The 18740-nt window shown below is 41.6% G+C and overlaps 1 protein-coding gene across 1 annotated transcript in view; it reads right to left on the minus strand.

Annotated features, from left to right (window-relative positions):
• Nucleotides 1–18740, minus strand: part of CPXM2 (carboxypeptidase X, M14 family member 2) — a 203638-nt gene that overhangs the window by 78603 nt on the left and 106295 nt on the right. The window contains exons 5-6 of the mRNA XM_019502962.1: nucleotides 1570–1654; nucleotides 478–628 (exon numbers count right to left, since the gene is read on the minus strand). Of these exons, the coding sequence (XP_019358507.1) occupies nucleotides 478–628; nucleotides 1570–1654 (236 nt within the window). The remainder of the gene's footprint in view (nucleotides 1–477; nucleotides 629–1569; nucleotides 1655–18740) is intronic.

Genomic DNA, 18740 nt, shown 5'->3' on the forward strand with positions numbered 1-18740 from the left:
GATTATGGTGGATTCTCTATTACCAGAATTTTAAAAATCTGGATTGGACACATTTTCTGAAAAGTTATGTTCTAGTGGTCCTGAAGCAGGGATTAATTCAAGGAATAAGAATAAATGTTCATACTGGTCCCTTCTGGCCTTAAAAATCTATGAATGTATGAATATCTATGAACATACAGGTGAATATTTCAGTGTAATTTTAATACCTTCCTGGAACATGTTCACTTAATAAGGTTGTATGACTTTGCACCTCATCTGAACACAAGATAAATCCTCATTAGATTACATGTGCAATTTTTCAGATCGTATGCATTTTACTGTTCCCATTAACAGAATGACACTACTTATGCCAGTTATATTTTACACGCTTTATTAAAAAGAGATTTTAAATCAAGTACCAGGATAGGCTTTAAGATTACAACCTAAGTATTGTGGTTCTGGCAGTATTTGCCATCTGTACCTAAGAATGATGCTTACCTGGAAGAGGGCAGCCTAAGATTTCCATTCTCATGCAGATGCTCCCTTCTCCGTACCATGATCGAGGGTTTATACGGATATATCGTGCAACAAGGGGCACTGGTAGCACATTGAGCACTGGGACCTCTTTCTCACTGTTTCCTTCAAAAATCTATTTAGGATTAAGCATAAAAAAATGTCAGGTTTAGCTCTTCAAAGGAATCAAGGGAACCTTTGGTGGTAACAGCAGGTACACCTCAGAAGTTGGGTTTAGACTGCACCCTAGTAAGACCTTGAGTCATAGGAGAGGGAATCTCCAAAAAGAAATGCTGTTCCGAGTCATGTACAAGTGAGCCAGATTACAGAGGAGATGGAGCTCATTGCCCATCCCCTCCAGACCCTTCTTGGACAACACACACCCAAGGACTGGGGGACACCCAGAACATACAATCCTGGATCTTCTCCCAACACAAAGCATGTGATTGTCTGGGCTCCTTACATTCACACTGACAATTTAAACCTTTGTATTCAGATTCCCAAGGTTGATTCAAACTTGCTTACCATGAATTACTATTGTCTGTGTACCATGCTTTGCCCTAAAATTGAGATGAGGTCAGTGGGACTCTGTTCAAATTCACATATCAAGGCAGATCCTCATCTACTGTAAATCAGTGTAGTTTGGTTGATGCCAGGAAATACACACCAGTCGAAGATCTAGCTCCTTGCACCTATATCACAACATGTGCAAGGAGTTGGAGGGATTCTCTCTGCAAAACCAGTGGAGAGCACTCTGTAGAACCAATGTATACAGTACAAAGTGGGACAGAACAAGTGTATTCAGACAATGGGGAGGTCTGGGGGAATATGTACCTCCTTAGATGCTTTGGAGATTCTCTAATATATATACACAATTGGTTTTATACACACACACACACACACACACACATATAATTTTATAACACATTGTATAAATTGTATTGTAAATTGTACACATTGTGTAATTATACACCACAAAGTTTTAATACAACTTGTAAATTCAAAATTAAATGTGTTTTCTTCCCCAAGTATGTTTTACTCAATATTGCTAATGAAGCCCCTTTTTATGGTACTCACCATATCTCCAGATCCATTTTTGACAGTAATCCAGGTGTGACTGTCATTGCTCACCATTACTCTATAAGATGTCACCCAATCGCTCCTAAACAGAAAGCAATAGGTTACTCTTTTTCTATTTCTTCTTTTTCCTCTTGTTATCAAGTTAATGCAAATTTTTTTCAGTGCAATAACACTTACAAAGCTGCGAGTCAGAGGAATCCCACTTTGCTAAGTTGTATCAGCAATTGGCTGGTGAACATGCGAATCTGGTTTTGGCACGAGTTGAAAACCTAGGCAGATGGAAGTAACGGGCACCACCAGAATAACATTTCTGGGTTCCAAAAAGTAGAACTACTCCTCTCCCTTCCTTTTATGCAGAAACATATTCAGCAGTCAGCTTTCTACCTCCCTTGACTAAAGACTTATTTGGAATATCTGCGTAGGTTCCAGAGAATCTCCACTGTCTGAGAACTTTGCTTTTCCAGACAGAGAACATTTATAATTCCTGCCATTAATGTCAGCAAGAATGAAAAAGGGAAATAAAAACTCTTGAATCACAATCCCATTATGTTAAGTAAAAGCAGTTACACACTGGGCACGTCTACACATTACACTGTGTTGCCATAGCAATATACTACAGTAATATAGCATCAGCAGTCACAAACTGTGACGCTGCAGCTACATCGCTATAGCAACTTGGGCCCTCATTATAGCGTGTTGCTACACTGACTTGCCAGCTAATAATAACCATGCATGATGCAGTAGAGGCTGTTACTGAGCCGTCATTAGTACTTTAGTCACTTAGTACTTCCAAAAGGAAGTACTAAATGATGGCACAGTAACAAAGGTGCCGTAGGGACATGTATAGATATGCCCACTGTGGCTCTTCATATTTTTAGTTGCAGGCTGTTTCCATTTCTTGGCATAAACATGAGGGATGTATGAGTCTTGAAAAGGTTAATTATTCATGAAGGACCTTGTAAACTGAATGCTGAAGATGAACAAAACCTGGAGAGGATTAGGAACCAAGCTCAACAGAATCAGAGATATCTGACTGAGCCCCTAACATGCTAGAAGGTGGCCAACTGGGCCATCAAGTCACTACTCCAGTAATCATTACACTCAGGCAGAAGCGAGCCAAGCAGGGTGTGAGGCCCAGGGAAATCAGCCTGTGCAGGGGCCCACCCCTGGATGCGAGGAAGCCAGCAGTGGATTCGGCAGTGGCTGGGGTTGGCGGGGGAGGTGCTGAGCAGCCGGAAGTGATGGATTCAGCAGCGGGCGGTGGGGGGAGGGACAAACAGCCAGATGTGAAGCTGGAGGCAGCGCAGAGTCACCACGGCCACCCCGCCCAGCTCTGCAGGGCCTCCAAAGTGCGGAGCCCAGGGCGGTTGCCCCGATTCCCCACCTAGGGATGGCCCTGCACACAGAAGCATTATGGTTTGAGCTGTGTGGTTCTGACTTTTCAAATGGCCCTTCTAGCTATTCCTGTGCAAATCATCTTCTAGTAGCCAGAACCTCCCTTCCTACATTATGGTTAAATTTTGCTTTGCCTTTTCCAGTCATTAAATGGCATAAGGAATAAACTATTACTTCTAAGCTTGACTGAGGTAGACATCTGATCCTATGGCCAGTCCAGTGTGAGGTAGAACTTCTGTTCCAGTGACTCTCAGCCAGAGTGCTACAGCACCTTGTGATGCCTTGAGATTCTGCCAAAGGTATCATGAGGCACCATGCAATGTTAACACTTAAGTGAGTAAACACGATTCACAAGATAAACCCAGAAATTTCAACTAGGAAGCCATAGTGTTAAAACCATTCAAACCTACTATAGTCTTTTTGAGTTCTTTGCAACAGACAAATTGTTCCAGTATTTTTCTGTACTCAGAAAATGAGTAAAAACTAAGAGCTGACATTTGATGAGGGGAGCCTTGAATCTATCCAGGGGTGCCTTAAGTCTTAAATGGTTGAGAACAACTGTCCTACTCACTGACTCATCTCTGGGGCCATGATTTTACTTTGGGCCTAAAGGCACAAAGTACTCTTAGCTATTTCCAGGACTGTTGATAGGGAGCAAGGGAAGCTGGGTGGCAAGAGGGTATTTCACTAGTTTTCTAGTTGCATGATCAAGTACAACTAATGTTCACCCAAATTCTACAAGACTGGAGAGAAATATTTTAAATCTTCTCTTCTACAAGATGGTGATCTGCTAGATAATGCTTAAATGAACCACTGCCAGCAAAAAAAATAATTAATAGTGTAACAGCTGCAAAGACTTGCTTGGCTGCAAGCTGAGTGGGTGGGCTATGCCTAAAAACTTTGCAAAAAAGGCGGCAAAAAGTTTGCAGAGGGTTCAGTGCTTTTCCAAACGGGGGGTATGCTGTGCAAAAGCAAAATGCATGCTTTTTTATGAGGATTTGAACTGTAACCAGAGCCCCCATTGCAAACCCTGGACTCTGATTGGCTACTATGGAGCCATAAAAGCTGAGGGAGGGAAAAGCACCTGGAGAGAGATGCTGCAGGAGAGTTTATACCAGCCTGGAAAAAGCCAGGAGAGCTACACCAGCCTGGATCAGACCCTCTTTCCTATAGGCAGAGGGAATGTTGCTGAGGCTTGCTGGGGAGCAGACTTCAGGACAGATGAAAACCTCAGTCATCCCAGGAGAAACTGATTCCCCACCCGGGTCGAAGCTGTGCAATCAGGGACACAGGTACCCAGGGAAAGAGTGGGGAGGAGTTAGTAAGCTAGCTGGGAGCTGAGAGAAGATGCCTGGTCAGGGACCTGCAGAGGGAAGTCCTCTATTTGGGCTGGAAAGGTTTGTACTGCAGGGACAGGCCTGCAGAGGAAATCCCCTGTCTGCCTGTGGAGGTGCTGGGGGAGAGAGACAGTCCAGAGCAGGTTGTGAGAATCCCAAATCTGCATGGGTATATGAGCGGACACTCAACCCCTAGTGTTTGCAGGAGGTGTACTTTTCAGAAACCAAAGAAAAGAAGCCTATTAACCTGCAGTGGCTGATCAAAGACTTTTTTTTTTTGCTGAGTTACCAAGAAAAAGCAGAGAGTCCACCATCCTTGGAGCAGCAGAAACCTCACCTCTGACACCTAGTGGTGGATCATAGTTAAAGCTGTATTGCCATTTATTGTTATGGGAAGGAGAGTGTGACCAGAGGGAAGTCAACCTGGGTTGGGGTGGGGGGAACTGTTTTAAAGTGTTATAACCAAGTGAATGTAATCACTGAGGTTGTGTGATGCAAGCCGCACCACCCAGTGTGGTGGACTTATTCATCTATTGTTGCAGTTGTAAATTCTATTCAAATTATTGGTTTTATTATTAACTGTATATATTTCGTGTTGATTAATCATTTCTTTTCTGTATACAGTTGTGTATAATAAAGAAATTGATTTGTTTATTGGATATAAAGTAAATTCTTGGGCAGTGAGGGTGAGGGAGACACCTCAGTCAGCAGACCTGCCTGTGGGGGTTCCCAGGGCTACTGGCATACTAAGGATCCAGAATTTGGCATAGCACCTGGACTAGTGTGCCAGTGAGGGTTACAATAGGTCCGTACCTACTACTGCACTTATCTTGCTCTTAGTTGTCCAGTAAAGTAACTAAAACCATCATGACAAAAAAAGCAAAACAGAGGCAGGCTTATGAATGTATTTAACTGCTAAAGGTGCAGGTAGGTGTCTTGTGGAATCTATCTACAAAAGTGCCTATTATGCAGGTTAGGTTTCTATATATCCCATTTAAGTCAGTGAAAAGTACCTAGTTGCATTTTAAAAATTGCTTTGTGAATTAACATCTATCCCCCTTTGTAAATCTGATCATTGGTTTGCACTGTGAGAATCAAGATTAAGCTTGCTTAAGAATCATTCATAATAATATAAACAGCAAATTTTGCATATTGCCAAGGACACCAGAATTTTTTAAACTGTAGGGAAAAGAAGAAAAACGTCCACAGTGGAATACTGACTGGAACGTTTGCTATATAATTGTTAAAAGACAGAGCCTCTATACAGAACACTAAACTTGCACTCTCTCAATGCAGCATCTCCAGAGACGGGATTTACTAGAGTATCACTTCTGCAAAGTGCCATGCTGGCGTCTCAAGTCTTTCTGACTGTAAAACGATACAAGATATAACCAGCAACTTCAGAGCTCTACGTAAGCGCTGTGCACTTTTAGAAACAACTTTCTTTCCTTCCCTGGGCTTATGTAGTAATATGACAATTGTGCTGGAGGATCTCCCTGATCATAAATTTTACAGAGGCAGGTTTACATCCAGCAAAGATGGAAATGGAATTTAGGAGACAGCCCCAGTCAAAATGCTAGGAAAAGGGAGAATAAACTTAGAGTGAAAAAGAAAGAAAAACTGAGTTATATTATTTTTAAATCTTGTTATATACATTGATATACATGCAGAGAAATAGAAACAGAGAAAGAGAGAGGGAACAAAAGCAATGGTATTTATTTTTGGTATTTTCTTTGGCCAGTTTTCAGAATCAGGATGACTAATTCAAAAAAAGATTTTGTTACAAACCCGAAAGGCATCATTCCTTTTTCTCGCCATTAACTGCAAAGCCTCCCAGAATACTTTTACTTGGACTTTGTAAATAAAATTAGTCTGAAAAATAAAATCTCTCTGTACTCATTTGTTCCTTAAATAAATGGTTTTGAAAAAAATACATGATTTCATAAACATAAGGCTGGAAGGGACCTCGGAAGATCATCAGGTCCAGTCCCCTGCCCAAGGACAGGAAGTCAGCTAGGGTCAAAAGATCCCAGGAAGACAGGCATCCAAATGTTTCTTGGAAGTGTCCAGAGTAGGTGCTTGCACCACCTCTGGAGGGAGTCTATTCCAAGCTCTGGGAATACAGACAGTAAAGAAGTTTTTCCTTATGTCCAACCTAAAACGGTCTTCCAGGAGTTTGTGACCTTTGGACCTTGTCTTCCCTTGGGGTGCTCTGGTGAACAGGTGTTCCCCCAGATCTTCATGTACACCACCTATGTACTTTTAGGCTGCCACCAAATCACTCCTGAGCCTGCACTTCTCTAGGCTGAAGAGTCCCATGGCTCCCAGCCTATCTTCATAAGGCCTGCTCTCTGATCACGTACATAGTCTAGAGGAGAGCTCTCTCAAGCATCTCCACATACTTTCCAAATTGTGAAGCCCAGAATTGGATGCAGTGCTCCAGCTGTAAACTCACCAAGACCCAGTACAGTAGGTGGATGACTTCCTGGGTCTTGCTTAAGAAGCATCAATAGATGCAAGCCAGAGTTTTGTTTGCTTCGCCAGCTGCGGTATCACACTGGTGGCTCATGTTCATCTTGTGGTCAATCATGACCCCCAAGTATCTTTTGGTCATGGTGCTAGCATGTAGCACTGCCCAGCCAATAAGTGTGATGCAGGATGTCCCTCCCCACCCAAGGTGGAGCACCTTGCATTTTTCTGTGTTGAATGTCATCAGGTTTTCATCCGCCCACCTTACAAGCCTATCAAGGTCAGCCTGGATCACTAGCCTATCGACAAGTGTGGACACTCTTCCCCACAGTTTGGTGTCATCTGTGAACTTAGCCAGCCTGTTCCCAGCCACCTCTCTGCAATTGAAGAGCTGGGACTGGGAACACACTCTTGCCCCCACTCCACTATCACAGAGTAGGAGCTGGAAGCTCCCTGCTGCCAGGGCAAGGGGACATTGTCTCCACCCAGGCACACAGGGTGGGAGCTTGTTCCCCACCCAGTTCCATGAGTGTGGAGCTGGGGGAGGGGGAGGACAAGCTCCGCAGCCTGTCCCCCACCCAGCTCCACACTTGCAAAGCTGGGCAGGGAACAGGCTTTCCTGCCTCCACCAGCAGGGAACTCCTAGCACTGGATCCATGGTCACAGTGGCTGAGAGACCCTTATTTCCCAGCAGAGGTTCCACTGGGAGATAAGGGTCTCCCAACCAAAGCCCCACAAGCGTAGAGCTCAGACAGGGAAGTAAGAATCTTCCAGCCTGAGCTCCATGACCACAGAGCCCAGGCTGGAAGATAAAGATCTCCCGGCACCAGTCCCACAGTTGTGGAGCTGGCACCAGGAGATAAGCATCTCCCAGCAGCAGCCCCAAGGTCATGGAGCTGGTGCTGGGAGAAAAGGTCCTCCCAGCCCCCACTCCCTGATCAAGGAGGCAGGGCAGGATCTGGGAGATAAGGATGTCTCAGCCCCACTCCCCAGTAGTGATATGGGCACAGGAGGCTTGGAGCTCCCTCTTGCTGAAGCAGGGGGACATAGACCCCACCCGGGCTCCTGTGGCAGAGCCTGCCCAAGCAGCAGGCAGCTGCTGGAGGCAGGGAGCTATTTCCTGCCCCCTGGTGGACTGCTGACCAGACGCAAATTTTGCTCCCATTCAGGCATCTACATGAGTGGTACGGTGATGTTACTAATGCCAAATGAATTTGCTACTTGCACTTGCAGGTAGCAAATTTACTCGTATTAGGGACATTTACTGCCAAGTAAGCATGCGCACATATAGACACACATGGTTACGACACTGTCCAGTATACAGTCCTACTGCATGTTCTCAATAAAAGGTGTTGTACCATACCTGCTTGAGAACTCGTTTTATTTGTTCCCTCTCTTCTGAGGAAGAGTCAAAATTACTTCAATGCTGCAGGGTGGATGAGATACAGAGTGCACTCTTCCCTGTTTGCCATGAGAAATTCTGCAACAGCCAGAAGGACTCCTAAAAAAAGCACTGGGCAGCATCTCTGCTTCACCTTGGTGACCTGGCTATAGTACAATTCAACTCATAAACTGAATTCGCCACTGGGCCTGAGATCTGAAGGCAATAACTATTTCTGTAGCACTCGGTATCAAAATGTCTCATGCCACTTTACAAAGGACGTATAAACATTTAAGAACAAAACTTTCCAAGGAAACCAGAAAACAATTTGGAAAATGTTCCAGCAGGCAAGTTTAGGTGGCTTTAGCTCTGTGAGAAAAAAAAAAAACATGCTGAGAGGGTCTGCTGAATGGATTCTGCAAATATCTGAATCTAGCATAATCCTATACTATATAAAATCACAAGGGTGTATTTGCCTTGTAAGCACATGGAAACAAAATATATGAAAGTTTCCTATATCAGCTTGAAGAAAATACTGAATTTATTATTCAGGTATTTTTATGTGCAGGACAAGTAGTAGAAACATTATTGTAGACAGTGCTTTTAAAAGGCTTAAAAAGTTCTTTTATTATATCTGGTACACACTGTTCTGACACAAATATGAGCTTAAGTGCAGCTTTCATGTGTCCCTCACAAACCAAAATGTAAAATTTCAGCCATGAAAGAAAAAGACCTGCAGATCACAAGAAAGTTGGGTCAGTTAAGATTCACTTTCATTCAGGTGTTTCCTAGTAACATCATGTTTCCTTTTAGTCACTTCTGTCAGACAGTTCTGTCTCTGTAGAGTAATATACCCACAAAAGACAAAAAAAAAAATCAGTGTTTGTTATGCAGATTTTATAATCTTTGTGAAGGTTTTCCTTCCAAGTATACTGGATGTGGCAGATATTATTTCGCTCATTATTTTGGTTTTGTATGTTGTATTCATTAACCACATGACTGATATGCCCCCAGTCATCCTGGTACCTGAACACCTCATGATCTTTAATATAGCTATTACACTTACAGTTTCACTGCAGTATAGGGAAATGTGATCGTCCCCATTTTACAGATGGGAAAAATAAATACAGAGTGATTAACTGAGTTGCCTAGGCCATGCAAGAAATCTAATGGAAAGCATGGAGTTAAACACAAATCTTTCACAGGTCATACTACTTTCCTAACCAACATTCCCCTCTTTATGCATTACATTTTCATACAGTTTTCACCCTCAACTTATCGATCACATCATAATGTGATGCCACAGGCCCAGAGATGTGTCCTCCCTCTTTGCTCCAATCCAATATTAAGTTGCCTATTTTCCTTTAAAAATATTCTATTTCTTTTCCCTCCTCAGTCCACCGTTCTTATCACTTCTCACCTTATATTTTCTTTTTTTTCTCTTTTTCAGGCTCAGCCTTTTGTTAATTATTCTCTAACCCAGGGGTCAACAACCCCTGGCACATGTGCCAAGCATGGCACACAAGGCCATTTTGCTCAGCACACCACCGCCAGCCCAGGCTCTAAGCAGCTGCTGCCAGCCATGGAGCCCAGGCTGCTCTCAGCAGGCACCTGGGAGGCTGCAAGCCCTGCTGGGAGCAGACTGGCCTCTGTGGGCCGGCTGCAGCTGGCAGGCTGTGAACAGCTGTTCTGGGCTCCAGCATGTCGATACTCCGGCACCTTCCAAGGTAGACATTGTGGGGTTTTTTGGCACTCCAGCCAAAAAATATTGCCTACCCCTGCTCTAACCTGTCTTCTCCCTAGCAGATCAATAAACACATCATCATGCAATATTAACTAATATTGTGAATGGCATGTGAGAAAATGGTACATAAACAGGTTCCATATGGTTATCTGCCAGATTTATAGCATGTGCGTGGGTGTATAGAAAGCCTTGCGCTTTGCAAAAGTCCCCCCAAATCTCTCCCCATACATATACTGCTTTTCAAAGAAGAGCATATGCATGCAATATTTGCATGCAAGTCTTCAATAATCAACAGCTAAACAAGGAACAAGTAAAACTAAATCTCATGATCTCATCCCACTTGCTAGTGGACGTTTACCTACATCTTCAAATCAGCACACAATTTCAACACAACAACGGTTCACAGGTTCTGTTTAGAAGAGACGCAAGACTACAGCAGCGTTGGAGATTAGATTGTCGTGCATTGAGACAGTTCAGATTAACACTGTCTACAATATCCCTGGCTCCAGCTGATCAAATTATTTTTATCCTGTCATGATAATCAGATGTAAGAACATTATAACACACCATAAATGAACGGAAAATATAATGGGCAGAATACTGGCGTGCAGCCCTTATTATAGCCTACATTTTCAGTCAGGGACATTTGAAACAAAGAAATCCTGGCACAAAAAGAAAACCACCCAGATTTTAAGCAAAGCTGAAATTTTCCAATCCCCTTCATGTTACTAATGCTCTTAAAAAAATCTATAGCTAGATGACAGAAGCAGCATGTTGGAATTTAAATGAATTTTTGCATCAAAAGGGAATTTGTAGTCTGAAGCAATTATCAAATGAAAAGAAGTGTTAATATTAAACACCCACTATCCAACTGCTTCTAACTGTAAGTAAAATTAAAAAAATAAAACACTCACATTAACCACATATCAGCCAGCAAGTAACCATTTATATGTATGTTTTGTATATTTGTTTTATAAAAACACAAATACACATGTGTGCATGTGTGTGTAAACTAGTATGTAGGTGTGAATGGCTATATTTAAATCATGCAGCATGTAAAGTAGAATTATTTTTTAACAATTCAAATGTTTAAATATTTGACTTTTAATATAAGTTCCATTTGACCCAAATGAATACCCTACATTAAGGAGAAATTCATTTCTTTAGAGGCCCCATGTAAAAGAACCCAGGGCCAGACTTTCACATTTTCAACATATTTTGAAAGTGTTGCGTACCCCCATAAAGATCAATATAAAGGTTAGTTTTGAAAGATGATCAGTGATCAGCATTTAGCTGTTCCCAAAGAGCTCTTCTAGTCATTTTTCCCAAATAATATGATCCCCAATGTGCTCAACTCTTTTTCAAAATCTGGCCCTGGTTGTTGGTGCCCCATTCTTTTGAAAATCTGATTCTTAGATTTAGCGGGATTAAAATTCACCATTTCCTCACTGCAGAGAAGAGTCTTTCATTCACCCAACCACCTAGACAACCTGATGCCCAAATATACCTGACATTCCTGATGATGCTATAATAAAAAATAATAATAATTATTGTTATTACTATTGTTCATTATTTCTGTTACCAGAGCACCTAGAACGAGAGTACCATTGTCCTAGTTCTCAGCATGCAATGCAGGCAGTTTCCGTCCTACAAATTTTACATTATCTCGATTGAATTTCATTTCTGTAGACAACAAAATGAAATTCAACAAGTACAATTTTAAGTTGCTGAACTTAAGGAAGTAAAACCAAGTGCAAGCATATCGAATGGGGCTAGACAAAGTACTGCTGCTAAAAGGTTTGGGGATTATGGTGGATCGCAACTCAGCACGAGTCTGCAATGTGATACAATTACAAAAAACAGCAAAAACAATTCTGGGCTGTGCTAAAAAAAGTATTCTGTGCAAGGCATGGGTGGTTGGTAGTACCACTCAACTCAGGGGTGTGAGGCACCAACTTTTAAGAAGGATGTAGAGAAACTTGAGAGGATGCAAAAGGTGACTAATAAAGACAACGTAAGGGCTGGAATGCTAGATGAGAAAAGGTTGAGGGAAGTAGGTGTGTTTAGTCTGCAGAAAAAGAAATTAATGGGCGATGTGATAGCAGTTTTCAAATATTTGAAAGGCTGCCATAAAGAAGAAGGAGAACAACTGTTCTCCATTCCCACAAGGGCAGGAATGAGACAAATGGGTTTCAACCATAGCGAAAGCAGATTTGAATCAGAGCTTAAGAAAAACTGCCTCAGCAGTAGGACGATGGAGCAAGCTGCCTAGAAAGTTGTGAGATCTCCTTCATTGGAGGTGTTCAAAAAGGATCTGGATAAGCATCACTCTGTGATGATTAAGGAATAGGGCCTCTTGCATCTCTGATCGAGGTTGACCTGTGTTAGGTCATTTAAAGTATGTGTGTAAGTGTCTGTACCCACAAAGTGCAGAGTCAAGTAAAGCTGAGCTCAGTTTAGTTCATGCAAAATAGACACTAGCCTTTGAAAAAGGCAAGTCTAATCTACAAATATAAGTAAGTGTAACAAGGATCTGTCTTGTTCATTATGTATCAAATGTCATGAAGTCACTTCTGCTTGAGCAAGTTATAAGGAAGAGCAGAACGCACAGGTTTTTAATCAAGGACTTGAATAGCAAGATCTGTTTGTCACTATATGACCTCTGACCATGAAGCTGAATTTCATTTCTCACGGGGGTTTTATGTATTCCTGTTTCTAAATGTGTCATTTTCAATGTTTAATGTAAAAATTCCCGAAGAACTCAGTCAGACATCATAATCTTACTCCCCTGTATTGATTCGGTAGGGCAGCACTGGCAGATTCCCATGGCGCATTGTTTTAATATATCCTGTCACCCCCAGTGTCTACAAGAAAGTTCTGTTCATTTGAAGCTCTGTTTCATTCTCCCCACCCAGACTTTGCAAATTCAGGTAAGGAATAACAATTGTGTATTCTCTGACAAGGGTCATCTGATGATGCACTGTTCACTAACGATGCTGAAAAATACTCCCGAGTCCCAGAAACCTGATACACAATATTTACAAGCACAAGCTGATGCAACTTCGATTGTCTCCATCAATCGAACCACTTGCCATGTAAATACTATTCCTGCAGAGGCAGAGCCATCTAGACTTGTCACCAGCTGAAAGTCCTGAAGAGGGAGTGATTAACAATGACAGGCACTAATTAAAATGGCCTGCCAGGATGAGTCATGTATCAAATTTCCTCACAGGTTACAAAGACCTAGGAGGGATACTAATATAGTGACAGAACTGAAATTAAATAAATAAAGGGCATTCCAAGTTTAAGCTGTCAGAGGCAGATTGTCTTTCTTCCTCTACCCAAAGTATAACAGCTTCAAAGACATGAGATGGCTCTACTAAGATAGTATGAAATAAGATGAATTATCCATGCCAGAGTCAATGCAAAGTATTCTTTATTGAGAAAAGTAGTCACTGACATCAATATGAGACACAAGACTATTCATAAATGTGTAAATATACTGGAATATTTGGTTGTGTCTATGCACTGAATTCAGACTTATTTTTAGACATTTCCAGGGAAATCCCGTCAGGCATAAAGGATCACCAGAACTAATACAGTTTTAGTGGAGCTGGAACAGTTTTTGCAGTGAGAACTTAACTCCAGGGAAGCCATCAGAAGCTCAACTGAGTGGAAGTCAGAGTAAATAGTAGTTTGTACTAACATTATTTTTTTCCCCTCATGTGTCAGTGCATAGCAGCCATTAATTTTATTGCAACATTTGAATAAAACACAGGAGACATTTCCTATGAATTTGTTGAAGTTATATTGAAGCATACTTGTAGCCTCCTCATGAGTGTAAGATTTTTATTTAAAAGTGAATATAGTAACCACTGTTCTTGGGAAAGAGCGAGCATTTATAACCTAGTTCCAAGTTACACTGTTGTTGTTTGTGTTTTGGAAACAATATTATAGTATCATGTGACTACTGCCTTTTTGTTTTGCTTTTTTTTCTAAACGTGGCAGAAAACTGGTTTCTTAGTTATTTTTAGCAGTACTGCTGGCAAGTGGAATGGTCATCACTGTACCTACTGTATCTGTATGCTGATCTGATTTGACTGAAAACAGACTCTGCACCTATTGTCCAGGATTGCTGCTCATGACATCCTAGTCACTAGCATATTGCTAAGGGTATCATAGTAAGTCTCTGTTACTTTTTAAGGCAAGATTTTGGCCTTGCTTAATATGGCTGCTCAGCATAGGAGGGAGAAAGGAGCCTGCTCTCATCTACCTATCACAAGAACACTGTCCTTAATAGCAACCTTTGTGCTCCCACAACAACTTATCAAAAATAATGTGAGCAGAGGTGGGGACTAGCAGAATCCATGGGACAAGCAACAGAGCTGGCTGATCAATGAGGGGAAATGTACCTCGTCTCTTAAAAATGCAAGTCACAAATTACTCTCTTCCCCAGTAGAAAAATGTGGTGCTCACAGAGTCATCATGTCCACTCAGGGACCTGACAAGCTGTAATGCCACTTACAAATGGGCAATACCCCAGAGGCATAGCATGACCTTAAATGTTTTAATTGCTATGACTACTATTGATTATTTTCCCCAAATACAATTAAGCCATTTTGACTCCATTAAAACAAAATAGCCAGCAGACTTTTTTTCTTCTGCTGTCCAATGCATAGCAATTTTAAAAAGTGGAATGACAAGCCCTGTGGAAAAATAGCCTTTTCAAGTGAAATAACTCATTAAATATAGCATTTGTCCTGTAGTAATGAATCCATACCATGTTCAGTTATTATTTTGAAATGTAGTTCATTTGTTCTCAGCGCTGCTTGCACACATGACAAATTCCTCATGACTCTCCAGAAGAGATATCAAAAATACTATCCTTCCCCCTTCTCATTGACACCTTGAAAAGCCAGAGTAAGCGGCAGATCTCAAGCATCCTGAGAGAGAGCCTGCTAGTGCTTTTAGACAAACACACATGCTTTGTTCTACAGCTGTTCTGACAGAGAAACCAGGTCTAGCTAGCAATTTTTCCATGCAGACCACTTATTAAGCACTGAACAGCAATATGCTGCATATTTGTATCTATTTGCATTAGCTATAGGAAAGAACAGGTTTCTGTTCTGTATATTCCAAGGGAAACATAACTTACTGAATTATTTCTGACTTGTTAAACGATGAACTGTAGGACCCCATAGTGCAAACAGTGGGATTCTCCTTGAGCTGACGTAGAGTCCTACACTTTCGAGGCATGATAATCTCAGAGGCAGGACTAGGACTTTTGGGCACACTAAGTGAGGGTTTCTGCTGAGCACTTACCTCTTCACACAGGGGCTGATGCAGCTCCTGCAGTGACCCAGGTTCCCTGAGAGCTGCCACTGATGCCCCCTTTAAATAAGCAGCTGGGGCTGGTGCCATGCTCGCCCGCCCCAGTTACACTACCAGATAATCTAAGTTTATTTCTTTCTGTGACATGTGACAGTCAATGTACCATAAAGGTGTCTACCAGTTTGTTAAAATGAAAAACCAGATACTTTGTACTGCTGCAGCTTCTTTTTCTGGAATCAGTCTTTGTCTGAAACTCTTCGCCCTTCCATGGAAATGAAAAATTACTATTTAAAAAAAAATCATGACAAGACAATTCCACCTTCAGATACAGACACAAAATCTCTGTCAATGCCAATGAAGTTGTATGGCTGTAGCAGAGAGGATATGTGGTCCAGTAACATGTAGAGGTGTGTATTTTGGTCTTTTATACTCAATTATTGTGTACTTTCATAGGTAGGACATTTTCTATTCCTGTGGCTGAGTCATCATCAGAAAAACAAGTGAAACAATCTAGTTTAAACAGAAAAAAAAATCATGTTCTGAACCTACTAATGAGAACTATTCATGCTCACAGAGGGCAGAAGATACCCCTTTGTACTCAAGCTATAAAATGAAGGAAAGGGGGTGTTAAATTCTGCTCCAACTTCACCACTGTAAATTTTACCACCAACCTCAATAAGTAGCATACTTGGCCTCACATAAATGATTGTAATTTTAAAATACGGTGACATTATCATGTATGTGTCAGATTGCCCGTGAGTTTACCAGGAAAGCAGGCTGGATAATGAGGTACAGGGAAGCAGACACAAAAATATCAGCTCAAATTTTGAAAATGAGGGCAACTTTCCATTTGCTGTTTTGATTCATCTTTACAGCCACCACAATAAAGGGAAGGTTGCCAAATCACAGCTAAGTTTAAATACAGATTTACAATAGTGTAACTGGGGGCAAACAGGACACCAGCCCCAGGGGCTAGCTATGAGAGGACACAAGAGTCCCCTCCCCAAAGTCTTTACCGTGGCAGGGGCAGCCCTATGGTGCCCATCCAATGGAGCCAGGCAATGCAGCCCCAAAGCCACCAGTACAATGGGGTGCGGGGACCAAGTGGAGTGATGCTCCACCAGGGAGTTTTTCTTACAGCAGGCACAGCCCTGCACCCAACAGCACATCTGGGAGTGGAGAAAGCAAATGGAAAGCAAAACTGCCCCAGCAACAGTTCCCAGGGAGTTCACACCATGGGATTGCAGCTACCAGGCTCTCTGTCACTTCTGCTGCTACCCAGGCCCTTGGCACAGGGAAAACAGCATTGGGTACAACAGCAGCAGTGGCAATAGTGCCCTTCCCCTCTTCCCTTGACTCCTCCATCCCCTACCAGTAGCTGGCTTTCCAACCCACCTACCCACCCTTGCCCTGGGTGCTGAATCTTTACGTGCTGAATGTGCCCATTACAGCTCTGCAGATTTACCTTGAAATATGCACTGAGCCAATGTATATGCTTTCATTTACCTTGGTATTGTAACATACGAGCCTACTGTTATTCCTATGGAAACCAATGGCAAGACACCAGCTGACTTCAATGAGAGCAAAATTAAACTCAAAGTTATTTTTTCTGGATCTATATTACTGTTCTTCAAAAGTCAGGAAAGTCATTCAGAAAGCGTGATATAGTGGGTTCCATTCCAACTCTTTCTCCTTCATATATTTCCAGTTCACATTGTGACCTTTGGTCACTCTACAGTTAGGGGAAGTCTGGCACTGCAGCGCCCCAGGAGGGGCTGTGCGTCAGACAGACATAATTCTTTCCAGTGCTCCGTGGTGTGCAAGAGCTGTACACACTTTTATTCATTGGACTGCACTGGAACTGGCTCTTCCCACCAGCCAATCAACTCCAATGATAAATGTAAAAGTGATACAGTGCTACAGTGCTACTTCCTTCCACTTCCATTTGGAGTACCAGGAAGAAGCAGCCTTCTCCCTAGAAGGTTACAAAGGAAATATGTTCTTGTACCATGGGCTGAGCAAACAGCAACAAGTCAGGGTTAAGAGTTGGGGCCCTGCTTTGATCTAATCCTCACCACATAAGAAGGACTTGAAGGGGTAAGGCCTGACAAATCATGCATTCAGAAAAAGAGGTGAGTTCAGACAACAGGAAGTTGCAATTCATGGCAGGACTTGTAGCAACAGAAGATGTCATTTATAGATGCTCCCTAACTAAAGAGAGTGAGGGAGTTGGTAATATGCAGGTGGCCCTTCAGTTAAATAGCTGTGAGATAGTTAGTGAGAGAACAAGGGTCTGCAGAGGTTGCTTACTGCTCCACAAATAAAGCTGATTGTTTAATTCTTCTCATTCATGTATATCTGTGCTTATTAAAGCTGGTAATACAACAGCACCTTTTTCATATCTAAAATATCTGTCATTCTCACATGCTTTAGGAGCAAAATCACCAAAGTTAAGAAAAACACTTTGGCTAAGCTTGTGTTTCTTGTTTTCCTGCTATATTGTTCTTGAAGGAATTAAACAAGAGGGTTTAGAATCTCTAGAGTTTTTGTAAGAAATTGGGAGCCACTGGAGGTATCAGGAAATAGCTTGAGGTCCTGTTGAAACTAGACAGTAGTGTTCTAGGTCTCAGGGAAGAGCATCAGATAAGAGGTCTGAGCCTAGGAGCTCACAGTAGAGTCCCACAGCAGGAAGTAGTGACTAGACTCCAAAATTTTTTGTAGAAATATTTTTCAACTTAAAAATATTGTTTTTGTTGAAATCAGAATGTTTTTAAAAACTTATCTATTTTGATGAATGCTCCTAGAGGAAAACAAATTGAAAACAAGGGTTTTTTTTTAACTGGAAAATTCTGGTATTTGGTTTGAAAATTCAAAATTGCATTTGGATTTTCATTTGATTTTATTATATAATTGGATTATTATTAATAATACTGTATATGCTTGAAAAAATAAGCATTGTTATCTTCTTTAAAGCACCATTTCTCCTCTCTGTGATGTTATAAAATAACCTGACACTTTGTGTTAGTATTCAGCACACTTTGCGGATGTTTAGATATGTTTTTCTTCCTGCTACCAAAGATGGTGCTGAATTATTGAAAAATGGTCTGAATAGTGAGAAACAAGCTCCCTAAGGTGTTTCTGTAGTTGCCAAGTTATTAGCAGTGATTCTAATTTACTTTCCTTCTGCCTGGAAAGTGCATATTTTAAAAGACTTTTAGGTAATATTTTTAAATGTAGTGCATATATTTTTAAGTGATGTTTAAATGATGCCCCATTCCAAATGTGATTGAAGTGTTTATAACAATGTGTAGTTCAAAAACCCATAAAGATAACTTACCAGTTCAATGGGGGGGGCAGGGTGGTCATTATATGCTATATATTGCCCCAAGAACAGCTGCAAACTCCTTGTGTGCCAAGGAAGTCCCATCAACCAGTGCAATCCATTTTAAAGAAGGGGACTTTACAACCCTTTCTAAAAGGTTGTATTACCCTCATCTTGTGCATGAAGACA

This window comes from Gavialis gangeticus, unplaced genomic scaffold (genome assembly GCF_001723915.1).
Source record: "Gavialis gangeticus isolate Ggan-Ray unplaced genomic scaffold, GavGan_comp1, whole genome shotgun sequence".
Taxonomy (NCBI): Eukaryota; Metazoa; Chordata; order Crocodylia; family Gavialidae; genus Gavialis; species Gavialis gangeticus.